Raw genomic sequence first — 13,718 nt, forward strand, 5'->3', positions numbered from 1 at the left:
AAGGAAAATCAATGGACTTATTAAAATAATCTGATTCTTATTAAGAGTGGAATGCTTTTGTGTTTGTGTACAAATTGTGTGACATCCATCTCAGGAAGCACACTGAGACCAGCCATACAGTTACTGAGAATTCAAAAAAAAGAAATGAAATAAGGTGAAATGTGAAAGATCTTCCTCGCTGTTAGGAACATTATTACACATGCAGTTTCCAGGAGAAGCCCTCCGTGGACATTAATTGCATGTCATGGTTGATGATGTTGAATGGAAGGTAATTGAAGTGAATGACCATTTGCTCTGTAATTTGCTGCTACCATGATCCACCATAAAAACTCCAGCAGGAAACGCTCAAGACCTGAAAAATGCTGGTGCAAGCAGAGCACTCCTTAAAAAGATAAGCATCATATGTTGACAATTTTCATTACTTCCAGTTGGCAGGGCAGCCAAGTTATTTTTCTGGTGGAAACTAAAGTAAGGCAGATGAAACGAGGGAGTAAGGAAAGGGGGATCAATTTTGATCAAAAAAGACAAATAATTTAAACATAAAGGAAATGTAGTGTTCGGAATATGATTGTAATGAAATACAGATGTATATTTTGCTTTACACAGTATCTGGTCCTGAAGATTTTTTCTGTTGCTTTTCTTACATGTTTTCTTATTCCTTGCTCTCCGTTTTGCTCGAGCTCTCTAAGCCACACAGAATGTGGGCTCGGCAACGCTCTTCCGCTAAAAGTTCCCTAAATCCCAGATGGAAGTAAATAAGGGGAGAGAAAAAGAAAAAAAGATTAAAAGAAGGAAGGAAAGAAAAAAGAACAAAAAGAAAAATCGATGAAGGTCGGAAGATGTAACAGTAATGAAAAGAGGAAGCAGTGGCAGGGAGTAAAAGCATGCTCTTTGGGGTGCTATAGTATCTTGCAAGCCTCGTCCAACTCATCCCATCCTAGCTCAACCCTGCCCAGCCCAGGCCAGGCCAGGCCTAAGAACTTATGAGCCAAAGGGGGCCTGACTACTCTCGCTTCCCGTGAGCTTCCCCTCGATTAGATACACTCAAGGTAAGCAGGAAGGAATCCGGATGGGCCCTGACAGGCACTTGGTGTGCTGGGAAATCTCATTAGGCCGATCTGAACGCCTTCCAAGCCCACTCCCTGCTCCTGCACACCAGATGTGGGGCGAGGGATACATTCTACTTCTTTGTGCTCAGCAGCCTGGGTGCACTCTCCTTCTGTTTTTTCTCAAACAGGACGGCACACGGTCTGTAGGTTCACACACATACCAGTGTGTAGACATAAACACGCTCTCATATGGACAGTTAAAGCAAAATTTCCTCACCTCTGTTCATCTCCATCTCCATTATGATTGAGTACTATCCTCCACAGGTCTGAGGCCACCAGCTCCTTCTGCTGGTTGGTGAGGCTGAGGCTGGGCAACTGCAGCTGGCAGGCACAGCTCTCTGATAGGCTGAACTCCCGATATGGAACAAAGGTTTGCTGGAGCTCATCCCAGTACTCTAGACTGCATGGTACCTGAAAGCAAAGTAAGTAAAAAATATAGTAAATATATGTAATTATATATGTGTGTGTGTGTGTGTGTGTGTGTGTGTGTGTGTGTGTGTGTGTGTGTGTGTGTGTGTGTGTGTGTATCGTAGCGCTTGTAGAAATTGAGATTTCTGGAACTTTCTGGACTCTTTAATCATTCTTTGCTTCCTGTTGCCCCCATACAGCCAGCCTGCATGTACTACTCACAAATTAAAACTATCGCAGGTAGTTCAGAGCTTTGACAAAACTGTGAGGAAACACATTTCACAATGACATCATGAGGACCTATATAACCAACAAGGCTTTTTCGAAACCCTCTGGGTTTCCTTATAGCATTACAGTTATACTAAGCAATTTTCTGTTAAAAATACTAACTTAATTTCTTATTGTGGCTATTGAATTTGGGCACACAATCAAGTGAGACCTTGTTATATATACTTTTTTCCATTGCAGATGAATGGGTGTTTATTTATACAGTGCCAGATCACAATAACAGTCGCCTCAAGGTGCTTTATATTGTAAGGTAGACCCTTCAATAATACATACAGAAAAAAACAGTCATATGACCCCCTATGAGCAAGCACTTTGGTGACAGTGGGAAGGGAAAAACTCCCTTTCAACAGGAAGAAACTTCTGGCAGAACCAGGCTCAGGGAGGGGCGGGGCCATCTGCCAGGACCAGTTGGGGTGAGAGAAGGAAGACGGGACAAAAGACATGCTGTGGACGAGACCCAGAGATTATGAGGGTTAACAGTTTAATCTCTTGGTATTTGTTAAGCATTACACAGTTGGCTCCTAAATCCCTACACACACTAGCTGTTTTTCATACTTTTGGGAAAGTTTAGTCTGCTATTATGGAACAGAACAGTTGGAATTTAGGATAAAACATCCTTGATTTAGTTATGTACTATAATAGAGTATGGAATGAACTATAGGTGAATGAAATGTACATTGCTGGGTTAAGCGGTCCCAATAGATACAGCCACGCCCAGACTTAAACTAATTAATCATTTGCTGTGAGATAACAGGTAACATTTCTGTTCTGTGGATCCCCTAGCTGCGCATTAAGCTACGGTAGTCTGCTAATCATTAACCATTGATTCTTTACTGACCCTTAAAAGACATGGGGAATCCCCATCTCAGAGAACAAATGAGCAAGTGATTTTTTTTTATGGCATGTGCATTTCAACCTTGAATTTTACTCACTTCAGACACAACCGATCTTTAATCTCTCGTCTAGTTGGAAAAAATGACAGCGCTTTGACCACAGACCACCAACACAGCAAGCTGACAACTCATCTCCATAACAACATTTCATGACCACAGCATAACTAAACACCCAGCAACAGCATGCTGCAAGACGGCCATTAGCATTGAAGTCCTGGAGCCGTTTCTCACACTGAATAACAATCAGTTTTTGAGTGTTTTCACATTGAGTATCATTGATGTGATGACTGGTAGGGCTCCATTCATTCCTCTCACACTGTACCAAAATTAACATAAAGGTGTCTGGTACCCTCAGCGAAACCAAGCACCTGCAGATATTGGCTACTGATGGATCAGTAGTGGCAGCGCACTGAACGTGAACACAACTGAGGAATGCGTGTGTATGCTTTGGGTGCATTAGTACTGTCGGTGTGCATATGTCACATAAGACAGTCCACTTGTTTACCGGAGGCATGAAACTCCTGAGACAATTACCAAACTCCTGGAACTGTCAGCAAGTTTGTGTGTGTCAGAAACCTTGTGCTCACAAAATGTGTGCATGCATCCATATATTCATGTGCAGGGCTGTACTGTTACAGAGGAATGGATGAGGTAACTGTAGCTTACATCATATAATCAATGTCACACAGGTTTTCCTGGAATCAACTTCTCATAATTGCACCTGACAGAGTTGTGCACCCGCAACCCCCAACGCTGAGCCACTGGAGCGGAAACTCGCTGAATCTCCACTGAGAATTCCCTGAAATGCATTGCTAAAACACCAGGCGTGCTTTTTTTTCACCTGTGATATTTTATACACATGACGGCATGCAGAAAGGGATATATGAGGTGTATATATATGGTACAGTAGAATACATTTGAATGGTTGAATGTACGTCATGTTCCCCTTCACTTGTGGTGCAACTTTGGAGGAACGTCGAGATGAAATCGATAACCAAATCCAAAAATGTCAGAATGACGGAAAGAGGAAAAAAGGAGTTTTCTTAATGTGTAAGTTGAACATCTGGCACTTGCTTTCAGGAGGAGAAGGCACCTATGTATAATTCAAGTGGATTGTGTATATGTGTTCAAGAAGAAAACGATGTATAATTGTACATATGAAAGAGAATATGCATGTATACGTATGTGTATACACAGGTGTGCGTATGTATGTGAGCGTATCATACAGTCTGGGCAGTGTCAGTTTCCGCTGCCTGATTGTGTGTGTATCTTATCTGATAAACAACATGTAACCCTGAATAGCTGACATTCCCTTGGCTGCATGGGTCGAGATTGTGTTTTCCACAAGAACTCGACAGAGTAGGCCTGGCACCACGACCGCGGGCAAAACATACGCCAAAAAACGATCTGCTATCCTAAATTCCAACTTAATGTTCCATTTTGGGTTTGCTTTAAATCCGTGAGAAGCTACGGTACTGTGCAAAAGTCTTGAGTCACCCCTCATTTCTTTATATTTTGCTTCCTAGAAACCGCACTTTCTTGTAGTTATTTAAGATGATCTTGAGAAATGGTTCTCTAGTCTTTCTGAGAGACCCGCAAAGTTTGTCCATTTTCTGCTTTTTAAATCATTTTTAGTCCAGTCCTTATGCAGTACCTGACCTTTTATTTTGGGTTGAGACATTTAAGATTGACCCATGAATCACCTAATTATTAAAAGAAAAAGGCAACTGACTCAAATGATGAATCAGTAACAGAAAACTTAACAAGACCATTTTAAATTCTATTTAGGCACTTGGTTTTTTTTATTGCAAAAACACATAATTTGTTTGCATTTCTTTAGTTCAATCTATGAAATATTCTAAAGATAACAAAGTTTGACAGAAATAAAATAATACCACCAATAAGATGAGTGTTGGTAGCTGGAAACTTGGTACATATTCATGGCACATGGTGTGCAGTATGTCCTTAAAACATCTGAGGAAACTGAAGAAATAGAGGATAAGAAAAAAAGAAGAGCCAGGCCTAAGACACTATCTACAGCAGATGAACTGTATCTAAACATTTTCTTGTTAAGAAATAGGGAAAAAAATCTAGCAAAGATCTGAAACAGGACCTGAGAGATGCGTCTGGATTTTCAGTTGATCCATCGACTGTTTGCCAAAATCTCATCAGTAATGGTCTCAGTGGAAGGGTGCAAATCCAGTGAGAAAATGCTAAGGTATGCCACAATACACAAGAGAACTGCACTGAAAATCAGTGGCAACAGGTCTGATGGAGTGATGAATCCAAATTTGAAATTTCTGAGTCAAATCATTGTCAGTATGTAAGGAGGTGGTCAGGCGAGAGGTACAACTGTGAGTGTCTACAGCCATCTGTAAAACACAGGTGGGGGATGTTGAAGGTTGTGTTAAAATTAATGGAAAAGTATCATCTGATTTTGATGTTACTGGAACGTACTCTGATTGGCATCGGTTTCACACTGCCAATGGAGTAAAAGCATACCTGGACAGAACAACACACAGTGAAACCCTATTAGTCATGGGCTGGCCTCCCTAGAGCCTGGAGCCCAATATTATTGAAACAGTGTGGGATCATGTTGATAGAGAATGGAACAAAAGGCCGCCAACATCCAAAGAAGACCTCTAAATATCCTTTGTGAAGCCTGGAGAACTATTCCTGAAGACTGCTTAAAGAAATGACAAGAAAACTGCCTCAGAGAGTTCAGACTGTGTGAAACAATAAACATGCTCATACCAAATATTGACTTTCAAGCTTGTTAGACCTGTATAAACTCTGCTTTTGCCTTATACAAAAAAGTGCTGTATTTCCATGTATGTCTGCAGATGTTTCAATAAGTCACTGCAACCATTTCAGATTTTCTTGGCTAAAAAGAAAGAAACGTGACTCAAGACTTTTGCACAACACTACATGTTAAGCACTTTTTAAAACAAATGTTATATTCAGAAGTGCTGGCAGCATTGTGCATGTATGGATGATATTTCCATTCATATAATTCACCTTTGTTTCTGAGAACTCAGGACTGTTCTCCACATGATTGTACTTCTCTCAGTCTGACTGCACAACCACAATTTCTCTAAAGGTTAACTAAAGGCAGCCAAACTAAAGCAAATACACAACATACAGAAATTAAGTCAATTTCCATCACCAACCCAGGTGTGATTGCTACAAATTCTCAAGTATGTCTGTGCAACTGAAGACTCCCTCAGCTCGCTCTGGGGCCGTGGCTGCTGACATCCACAGCCATGTCTGCCATTACTTTTATTAACAATATCAACAGAGCTATTAGGTCTTCTGTTATTTCACTGATGCCTATATGTCTAAAAATTCCACTGCTTGCTACCTCTTATCAGCCAGCAGACAAATTGAATTGACATCAGCTTGAACAAATGTTTATTCAAGAGATGTAATAAAAATTGTAATGAAAATGACTCCTGCTATGCTGTCTCAGGTGGGCTGATATATGTTAACATTAATCAGTGTGGAAAATCAGGAATAAGCCCATGCAGAGATCTTCATGCTCACTCTTTTTTTGTGTTTTTACTCTATTCTGCCAAACTCTTATAGGGGGACTGGAGATTTTAGTGGATGAGGTGCAAAAACTCCAGATCAAATTAACCACATGGACAGTCTTTTATTTTTATAGTGCATTAGCTGTGACTAATGCAGGTCCGCTTGAGCACTGTCCTGCTACAATAATAGTTATCTTGGCTAAAATTCCACCTCGCTATTTCTGGGTAAATGTGTCGCTCTGAAGTAAAATACCCAGTTGAGTACCCTGGTTTACCTTCCAACATTTCTATTCATCGGAGAGAACGAGTGCATCGGCGGAAAGGGCGTGTCACAGATGTGAAGCTGATGGTGGACCTGTGTTTCATATAACATTAACAAAAACAAGTTATGGCTGAAGGTTGGTGGCTCAACTCAGGCTGCAGTGTTTTTATGATACCGCTCGCAGGCCAGAGGGGCCACGATGGCATAACGGAGGCCTGCTGGGACATGAAAGGCTATCCCCACAACGCCATGCACGCAAACAGCAGGGGAGCAGATGGTGTGATTTTTTTAATAAAGTCAGAGTAATTTGGGCAACTTCCTTCAACAGAGAGTGGATGATCACAGTAACACAATTGCATATTGTGAAAAGTCGGCATGGACAAAAGGCAATTGAATGAGACAAGACTCTGTTACATTTACTTTACTGGATGCTGTGTCTGAACTCGAACTTTTATTCTCTGCTTTAACACGCTCCATCTCCTCCAGCTCCCCTGAGCTGGGGTCAAGCTGAATCATAGCTCCTGTGTTTGCTCCATGGTTCCCAGGCCCCACAGAAGCAGGAGGAGGGGAACACGAACAGGATGGACAGAAAAGAGAGCAAGACGAACACCTGCTTATGATTCAGAGAACTGACTGCATGTAACAAGAAGGTGACAATGAGTCACCTTTCTCTCTTATCATCGGTTCATGCTTCGGCACTCTACAGGTGGGAACCTGTGGATGCTCCATTAGGGATCAGATGCTTTTCAGCGGCAAGAGTCCCCCCCCAACCAACCACCAAATTCTGACATTGCTCCCCTTCAACCGTACGTAAAAACAGCTCAGGCAGCAATTTGACTTTGAGTAATGGAAGGAGGTTTGAATTCCCCCTCTGAGATACTGGAACCAGTTGGGAAACCACAACTATTTAAATGCAGGAAATCTTGATTTTATAAAATGTTAATATGATCTGCTCTGGGGACAAGCGAGCAGCAAGGCTCAGAGCAGGAGCCCCCCCCCCCGCCAGTACAACCCTTCATTTATTCTGAAGAGCAGGGGAAAGTGGGGAAGGACTAAAGGAAAGGAGCAAGGGGGGAGTGTGACAAAAGGGGGGGGGGGGGGGGGTAGTGAGAAAAACCGATCGGAAAACCTATTTTTATTTTGTTTACATGCAGTCCTCTGTCCACCTGCTATGTTTAAAAAAAAGAATTACTTCATAAATGACAGAGAGGAATGAACACAGCTTAATGCTGACTATCACTCGCCCTTAACTACTTATTTCTTTTCTTTCCCTATGCCTCTCACTTTCCATTTCTCAAAATCTATCAGCCTCCATCTCTGCATAGCCACATGGTAATTTTAGAGGCCTGAGAAATTATGACTGCCTTCTCCCTCTCTCTTTCTCTCTCCTCAGTCTTGATGTAAAGTAAATGAAATTCCTTTGGAATACAAACTAAGCCATTACTGTGTTTTGGAGTTTTATGGCTGCATTTCCGTTCCCCTCAGCTGGACTTTCTTTCTGGTCCTGGGAGGAATTAAAAAAGCGAATTAAACGAGACTGCTGATGTTTCCTAAAAGGCAACGCGTTACCATTATGTCACTGGGGCTACAATCAATCAAACCTGGGACTGCAATAACTTTGGCTGATGACCAAGAACTTCAGTTAAAATAATAACCGTAAATGTAATTTATCTGTAAACAGATATCCAATATCTTAGAATTACTTTCACGTCTAGTTTAGCAACAACATATTTAGCAGTGTTCAAAAACGTACAGGAATAGCGTTTAACACCGAATTTAAATCAGTTTAAACAAACAAACAAACACATTGTGTGTTATGTCCTACATTTGTACTACTACCAGCAGCCAGACCCATTGCTCTATGAACATGCTGCAGCATAGTTTACATGGATGACACAAAAACAGCAGAGAGACTCATTGCTTGCTTTTTGATCCTTTACAGCTGGCTCAGCAGTTTTACAAGTTCTAGTCCTTTCTAATAGAAGACAACTAATGTTGCACAATGTGCTTTATAGATTTCTCTAACTTGTCAAATGCAATGGCTTCCATTGCTTTTCTCTGCAGATGCTGCATCAAATCCCCACATGAAGGAGTTTTAACAACAGTTGTGTGCTTGGGGCCTCCTCTTTTCACCACTATCCCTGCAGTAGCCTCAACACCTGATTCCTTTTAACAGACTTGTCAGAAGAGATAGGACCATGCCACATGACAGGGGAAGAGGAGCAGAGTGGAAGATGTGGAAACCATATGTTCATCAACTACTGGTTCCATAACTCCTGCTGTGTAATACACACAACTCTAATACACATGTCTGTAGTCACAGGCATTATCTTTTACGTACTGGCACAGGCATATGTAGTAATGCAGACGTAAATGCATGCTTCTTATTGACATCATGCATTTTCTGTGCACAGGACACATATGTGTAATAGTAACACGCATTATATTGCAGAGTATACATCAGGAAGGACGTACAGTTCATTTTTGCCTGCCTGTCATTTCCAGCAGCTGCTAAATAATCAACATCCTCTTCCTTGGAGTAGAGAAAGTGTAGCATTGTCACACAGATCCTCTCACACTGAGGCTTCTGTAGGCATTATCAGAACTGCAGAAGACACCACCCCCTCTATGGTCATATATATATATATATATTTCTTTAACCCCCTTTCACTCAATATTATTTCCTATTCCTCCACCCACAATAACCCCTCCCCCCAATCCCAACTCTATCATCACATCTTCCTCCAACTCTCTCTCCTCTACACACATCAGCTCCCTCTAATTCTCTACTGTAACTCAATATGTGGCCAATCAGCTCGAGGGTTTGCTCAGGAGTTTTGCTCATTACAGACTTTACAGCTGTGGGGCCTCGCTGAAAGTCTGACATCTGCAGCACCTTCCAAAATCTTTCCTCTCCTGGGCCAGCACACATAAACAGACAGAATCGGTACTGTAGGTGAAATGGCTATGGGAGTTCAGGAAAGAATGTGAAAGATAAAGAGAGGAGATGGGGAGATGAGAAACCTATGCTGCAGCCGGAGAAAAATAGGAGAAGGAAAAGACGAGGGCATCCAAGCCCAAAGCTTCAAACTGAATAAAAAAGCTAAAAGCCAGTTGGGAATTATTTTGTCATAGTAAAACTTTGTACACTTACAATGTTATAGCCATCAAGAACTAATGCTAAACTGTTGTTACAATAATGTAATCTTTGATTGGCTGTCTGTATTTATGTACTTGACCCATCCTTGCATCATATTTTGAGAATCTAGTGGTAGATCATTTATCGCTATACAGCTGCTTCTCAGTCACACAATTGAATTTAAAACCACAATAACAAGGCCATTCAAATAAAATCAGACCAAACACAGATGGCTTTGACTGGGCTAAGAAGAGAGGGTGACAAAACATGTTTTGCATGTTCTGTTCCCACAAATTCTATTCCTAAAGGAATGGTCAAAAATATAAATCCAACCGACTGTTGCAATGACACTATCAGGCACTAACAAATGTCATATTTCTGTTTCAAGAAAAAAAAAAGAGAATATGGAGGAGGATGCAAAAGACCACAATTTGGGATGAATCTTTTCTTTAAGAATGAAAAGTTGGAAAGAGAGGATGGGGAAAGAGAGGATGGGGAAATGAGTGATAGGAGGAAAAGTGGGATGTCCTGTCCCCCACTGAGGCCCCGAAGGCTCGGTAGCTACTGCACCCTGCCAAAATATAACCTCATCTGTGCTTTGAGACACCTGGCTATTCACACCAGAGCATGCACGATGACTTCCACAGCTGTCTGACCATGTATTACATGTTTGGAAAGACAGCAGGGGTCTCTGTCATTCAATAACATGCAGTGTATAGGAGTTCTCATGACTCATGTCAAGGGAATTACAACGCCCCCCCCCCCCCGGTCCAGCTCTACGACGCTTTATTTCCCTTTTAGTGCAGGTGATGTTAAGCAAAGACTACTGGCAGAGGTGTGTGGATTCTCTCCTAATCTTGCATCTTTGTATGTGACTATAGCATCTGCACAATGAGCTGGACCATGGATTGGTTAATGCATTACTGTTCTTTGCTTTTTTGGAGTTTTGGAGTAAAGGCAGACATATAAGACATATACTCTCTATATACTATGGAAGGGACATAATATAACATAACATAAGATGAACGGCTATGAAAAGAGAATGCAAATACTAAGTGCCTTATACCCGCATTCTCTCTAATGGCCACCAGGGGGTAAAGCCTGTAGTTGAAAAAATATTTCTGGTCCTGTAGAAGTCTCTAGGAAAATGTCACTTGCACCGACCTCTGTGAAAAACCTTTCCTGGTGGGTTTGTGGGCTCATTGGATGCCTATTTTGAAAACTTTGGTTATTCTAAGTATTACGCAAAAGGCTATCTTTTTGATTGAGAACGTTACTCGTCAGATCTGTTTTCAGACCCCGGACGTCATTTTCTACCTGCAAGACATCTCCCAGGTCTGCAGTGCTGATCTCAGGGTCTTCTGTGGTGTTGAAGGGAACAGGTGTTATCCTGACAAAGGTAAGGACACGAGGTTCTGGGTATCTCCACAACATCACCCCTGGGGTATCGTCTGTCTCGCTGTAAAACACCACCTCATGTGGACCTGGCAGTCTCTGTGAAGCTGCGAGGAAAGAAAACAAAACAAAACAAAACAAAACAGGATTTTATTTAATTTGTCAGTGATTTTCTGTTGTGGTTATACTTCAGAGCAAGACTTACAGACTAAAAAGAGAAAACACATGACAAGTAACAGAAAAAAAGTGGCAGAACTAAAACAGCAAAAAGTAAACAAAGGGCAGAAATTGATTCTGGGGCAAAAACCCGCTGATACACTGAACTGAACAGAAATCCGGTTTAATTATAAGAGTGGCCTCTTTCCCCCCTGAGATATAGGTTAAAAAAAGCATTCTTTGCACTTTTTCTCCTTTTGGTTCAAAGGGACTATATTTAACTTGCATCCATGTTTTGTGTAGCAATGTTTGCATGGTTATTTGTACTATGGTATCTGAAACTACCAAAACAATTTTGCCTCAGAAATTGCTGTGGATGTTTCCATGCTTTCTGAGTGTTTATATGCATAAGGAGCCCTTCATAAACATAGTGGCTAAGTAAACATTTTTGCTATTGAGTAAACGGCCATTGATTGAACCACGCCAAGCACCTGCAAAAGCTGGAGAACGCTGGATCTAAACCTCTGAGTGGTGTTTTGACTCACTTTGTGGCTGCTGCTTGGGATTCAAGTCCTTTGGAAAAATGTTTATTTAAAAAAAAACAGTCAAGCAGAGAATTTCTGCTTTGTTTGGTTCCAGGGCTTCACAAGTTGAAACTTTTGGTTTTGTATAAAACCATTTCTTGTCTGTGCTCTCTTAGAGGTGGACAGCATATTGTTCTCCAACAAAAAGGGCAGATGAAAGAACAGGCAGATACATTCATGAGGTTTTGCTTTCAACTGAGAGAAAGTGGGTTAGAGACTCATTCTGCCCTCGTTTCCACCAAGCTTTCATTTACTCTTCCTGTCCATCTACCCCATCTATCCCTGTCAGACCTGGGGAGCGGCACTTCCTGGTCTCTTTGCTCTGGGGCCCAGTTGGACAACATGTTGCAGACAGATTGTCCTCTTGGTTCTAGTTCACTACTGTACTTTTTTTTTCTGCTTCAGCGAGAATATTAAATGCATCAAAGACCAGTTGAACAGTGCAACAAACAAAGACTCAACCACAGCTGACAGAGTGGACGGTTGGTCTACAGCCAGAGAGAAGTTTGATCCTCTGTGTATAATGTTGCTGTGTGTGTCTAAAGGACAACGCACACAAAGCACAAAGAGAGGGAATAAACACCATGTTACTCAGAGTGGAAACAGGCAGACATGTCTGATGAAACTTCTTTTCACACAGGGCTTTGATCTGACTTTGATTTAAGTCGATGTGTATCTTAAGTGACATCTCACTTTGTCACAAAAGCTCTTTTTTTTAGTTTGTCCAACTCACTTACACGAATATATGAATAAACAGCCATTGTTACTGTTTATCCTATGGACCGAAAGTTATCAAGAAACAATTACTACTATTATTATTACATTTCAATCTCTGTTCTATGAGCCGCACATCATCTCTACATCAGATCAACATACAGCACATTGACATTCACCTGAGTCCTGGATATACTGGAAACGTCCTGTGCGTAAGTCATCTGAGCTGTGCTCTGTCCGAGGAGAGGGAGAGCCTGGAGACGGAGGTGGCTGGGTGTGGCAGGCCTTGCCTTTAGCACAGCTTTCAGCTGAATCCCCTTTCTGCAGGTGGAAGTAGGCACGGAGGTGCTCCTCTATCAGCTTCAGGCAGTTCAGGTGTTCCTGGCCCCAAAAGACCTGTTGTTGGGACAGAACAAAAAAGGTGAGATGACTGGGAGAAAGGATTAAAAGAGTAAAGGGGGAGTATAAGGAGCTCCAAATAGGGAAAAGTCGAAAGAAGTTAAATAACAGATGGGCATGAGGATAAGGCTACATGTTACAGACTTCTGGCTCTTCCTTGAAAAGCTGCATCAACACTTTCTTTTCCAAAACAGGAAGAGAAGGAGTCAGGATTACCCTCATCATAACCCATTCACAACCTTACCAACATTACCCAACACAACCTTACGTCTTCCCCACTTATCCGCGGCATTCCCCTTCCCCTGTTCCATCAAAGCAAGTCTGCCTGGGGTTTGGACCAAGGACCAGGAATCTCTGAGTCAAAAACTCTGCACACATGGAGCTGCCCGACTGCTCGGCCGCCGCTCACTAGCTTTGCAAGGGTGGGTTATGACTAAACTCTTAAAAACAGGAAAATTTGGGGATTTTTTTTCCCCCAAAAGTTTTCGGAAAGAGAGCACGAAAAGAAGGAATCTGAGGGAATTCCGGTGGTTTTCGTACAGCACTTGATTAAAACACCACAAATGCCAATATTTGCAGAGGGAAATGTATGATTACGTATTAAGTGTTGAGTTGCGAGTGATGTTTCTGTTTGTGGGCACGCAATAAGAGCATTAGAGAATCATTGAATAAAAGGGGTCAGGGGGTTCCCCCTGAGCGAGTAATGTGGAATAATACACTTGTAATAATGTGCTCAGTCAGTCACATTGAAGAGGGACTTTTCAGTGTGGGCATTATGTAACTTGTGACAGGAAAAAAGCCACACATATTCTCCCCCACTTCCCAGCCTCTATTAATAGCT

General features: G+C 41.8%; 1 protein-coding gene across 3 annotated transcripts in view; it reads right to left on the reverse strand.

The window, feature by feature from the left end:
• The window catches only part of vps13b (vacuolar protein sorting 13 homolog B), a 302,372-nt gene that overhangs the window by 51,629 nt on the left and 237,025 nt on the right, over positions 1-13,718 (reverse strand). For all 3 annotated transcript variants that reach the window (XM_085422124.1, XM_085422126.1, XM_085422125.1), the window contains exons 40-42: positions 12,658-12,874; positions 10,947-11,131; positions 1,327-1,520 (exon numbers count right to left, since the gene is read on the reverse strand). In XM_085422124.1, the coding sequence (XP_085278250.1) occupies positions 1,327-1,520; positions 10,947-11,131; positions 12,658-12,874 (596 nt within the window). The remainder of the gene's footprint in view (positions 1-1,326; positions 1,521-10,946; positions 11,132-12,657; positions 12,875-13,718) is intronic.

Source organism: Rhamphochromis longiceps, linkage group LG11 (genome assembly GCF_057381845.1).
Source record: "Rhamphochromis longiceps isolate RC_006_pf linkage group LG11, R_longiceps_female_GT1.1, whole genome shotgun sequence".
Taxonomy (NCBI): Eukaryota; Metazoa; Chordata; class Actinopteri; order Cichliformes; family Cichlidae; genus Rhamphochromis; species Rhamphochromis longiceps.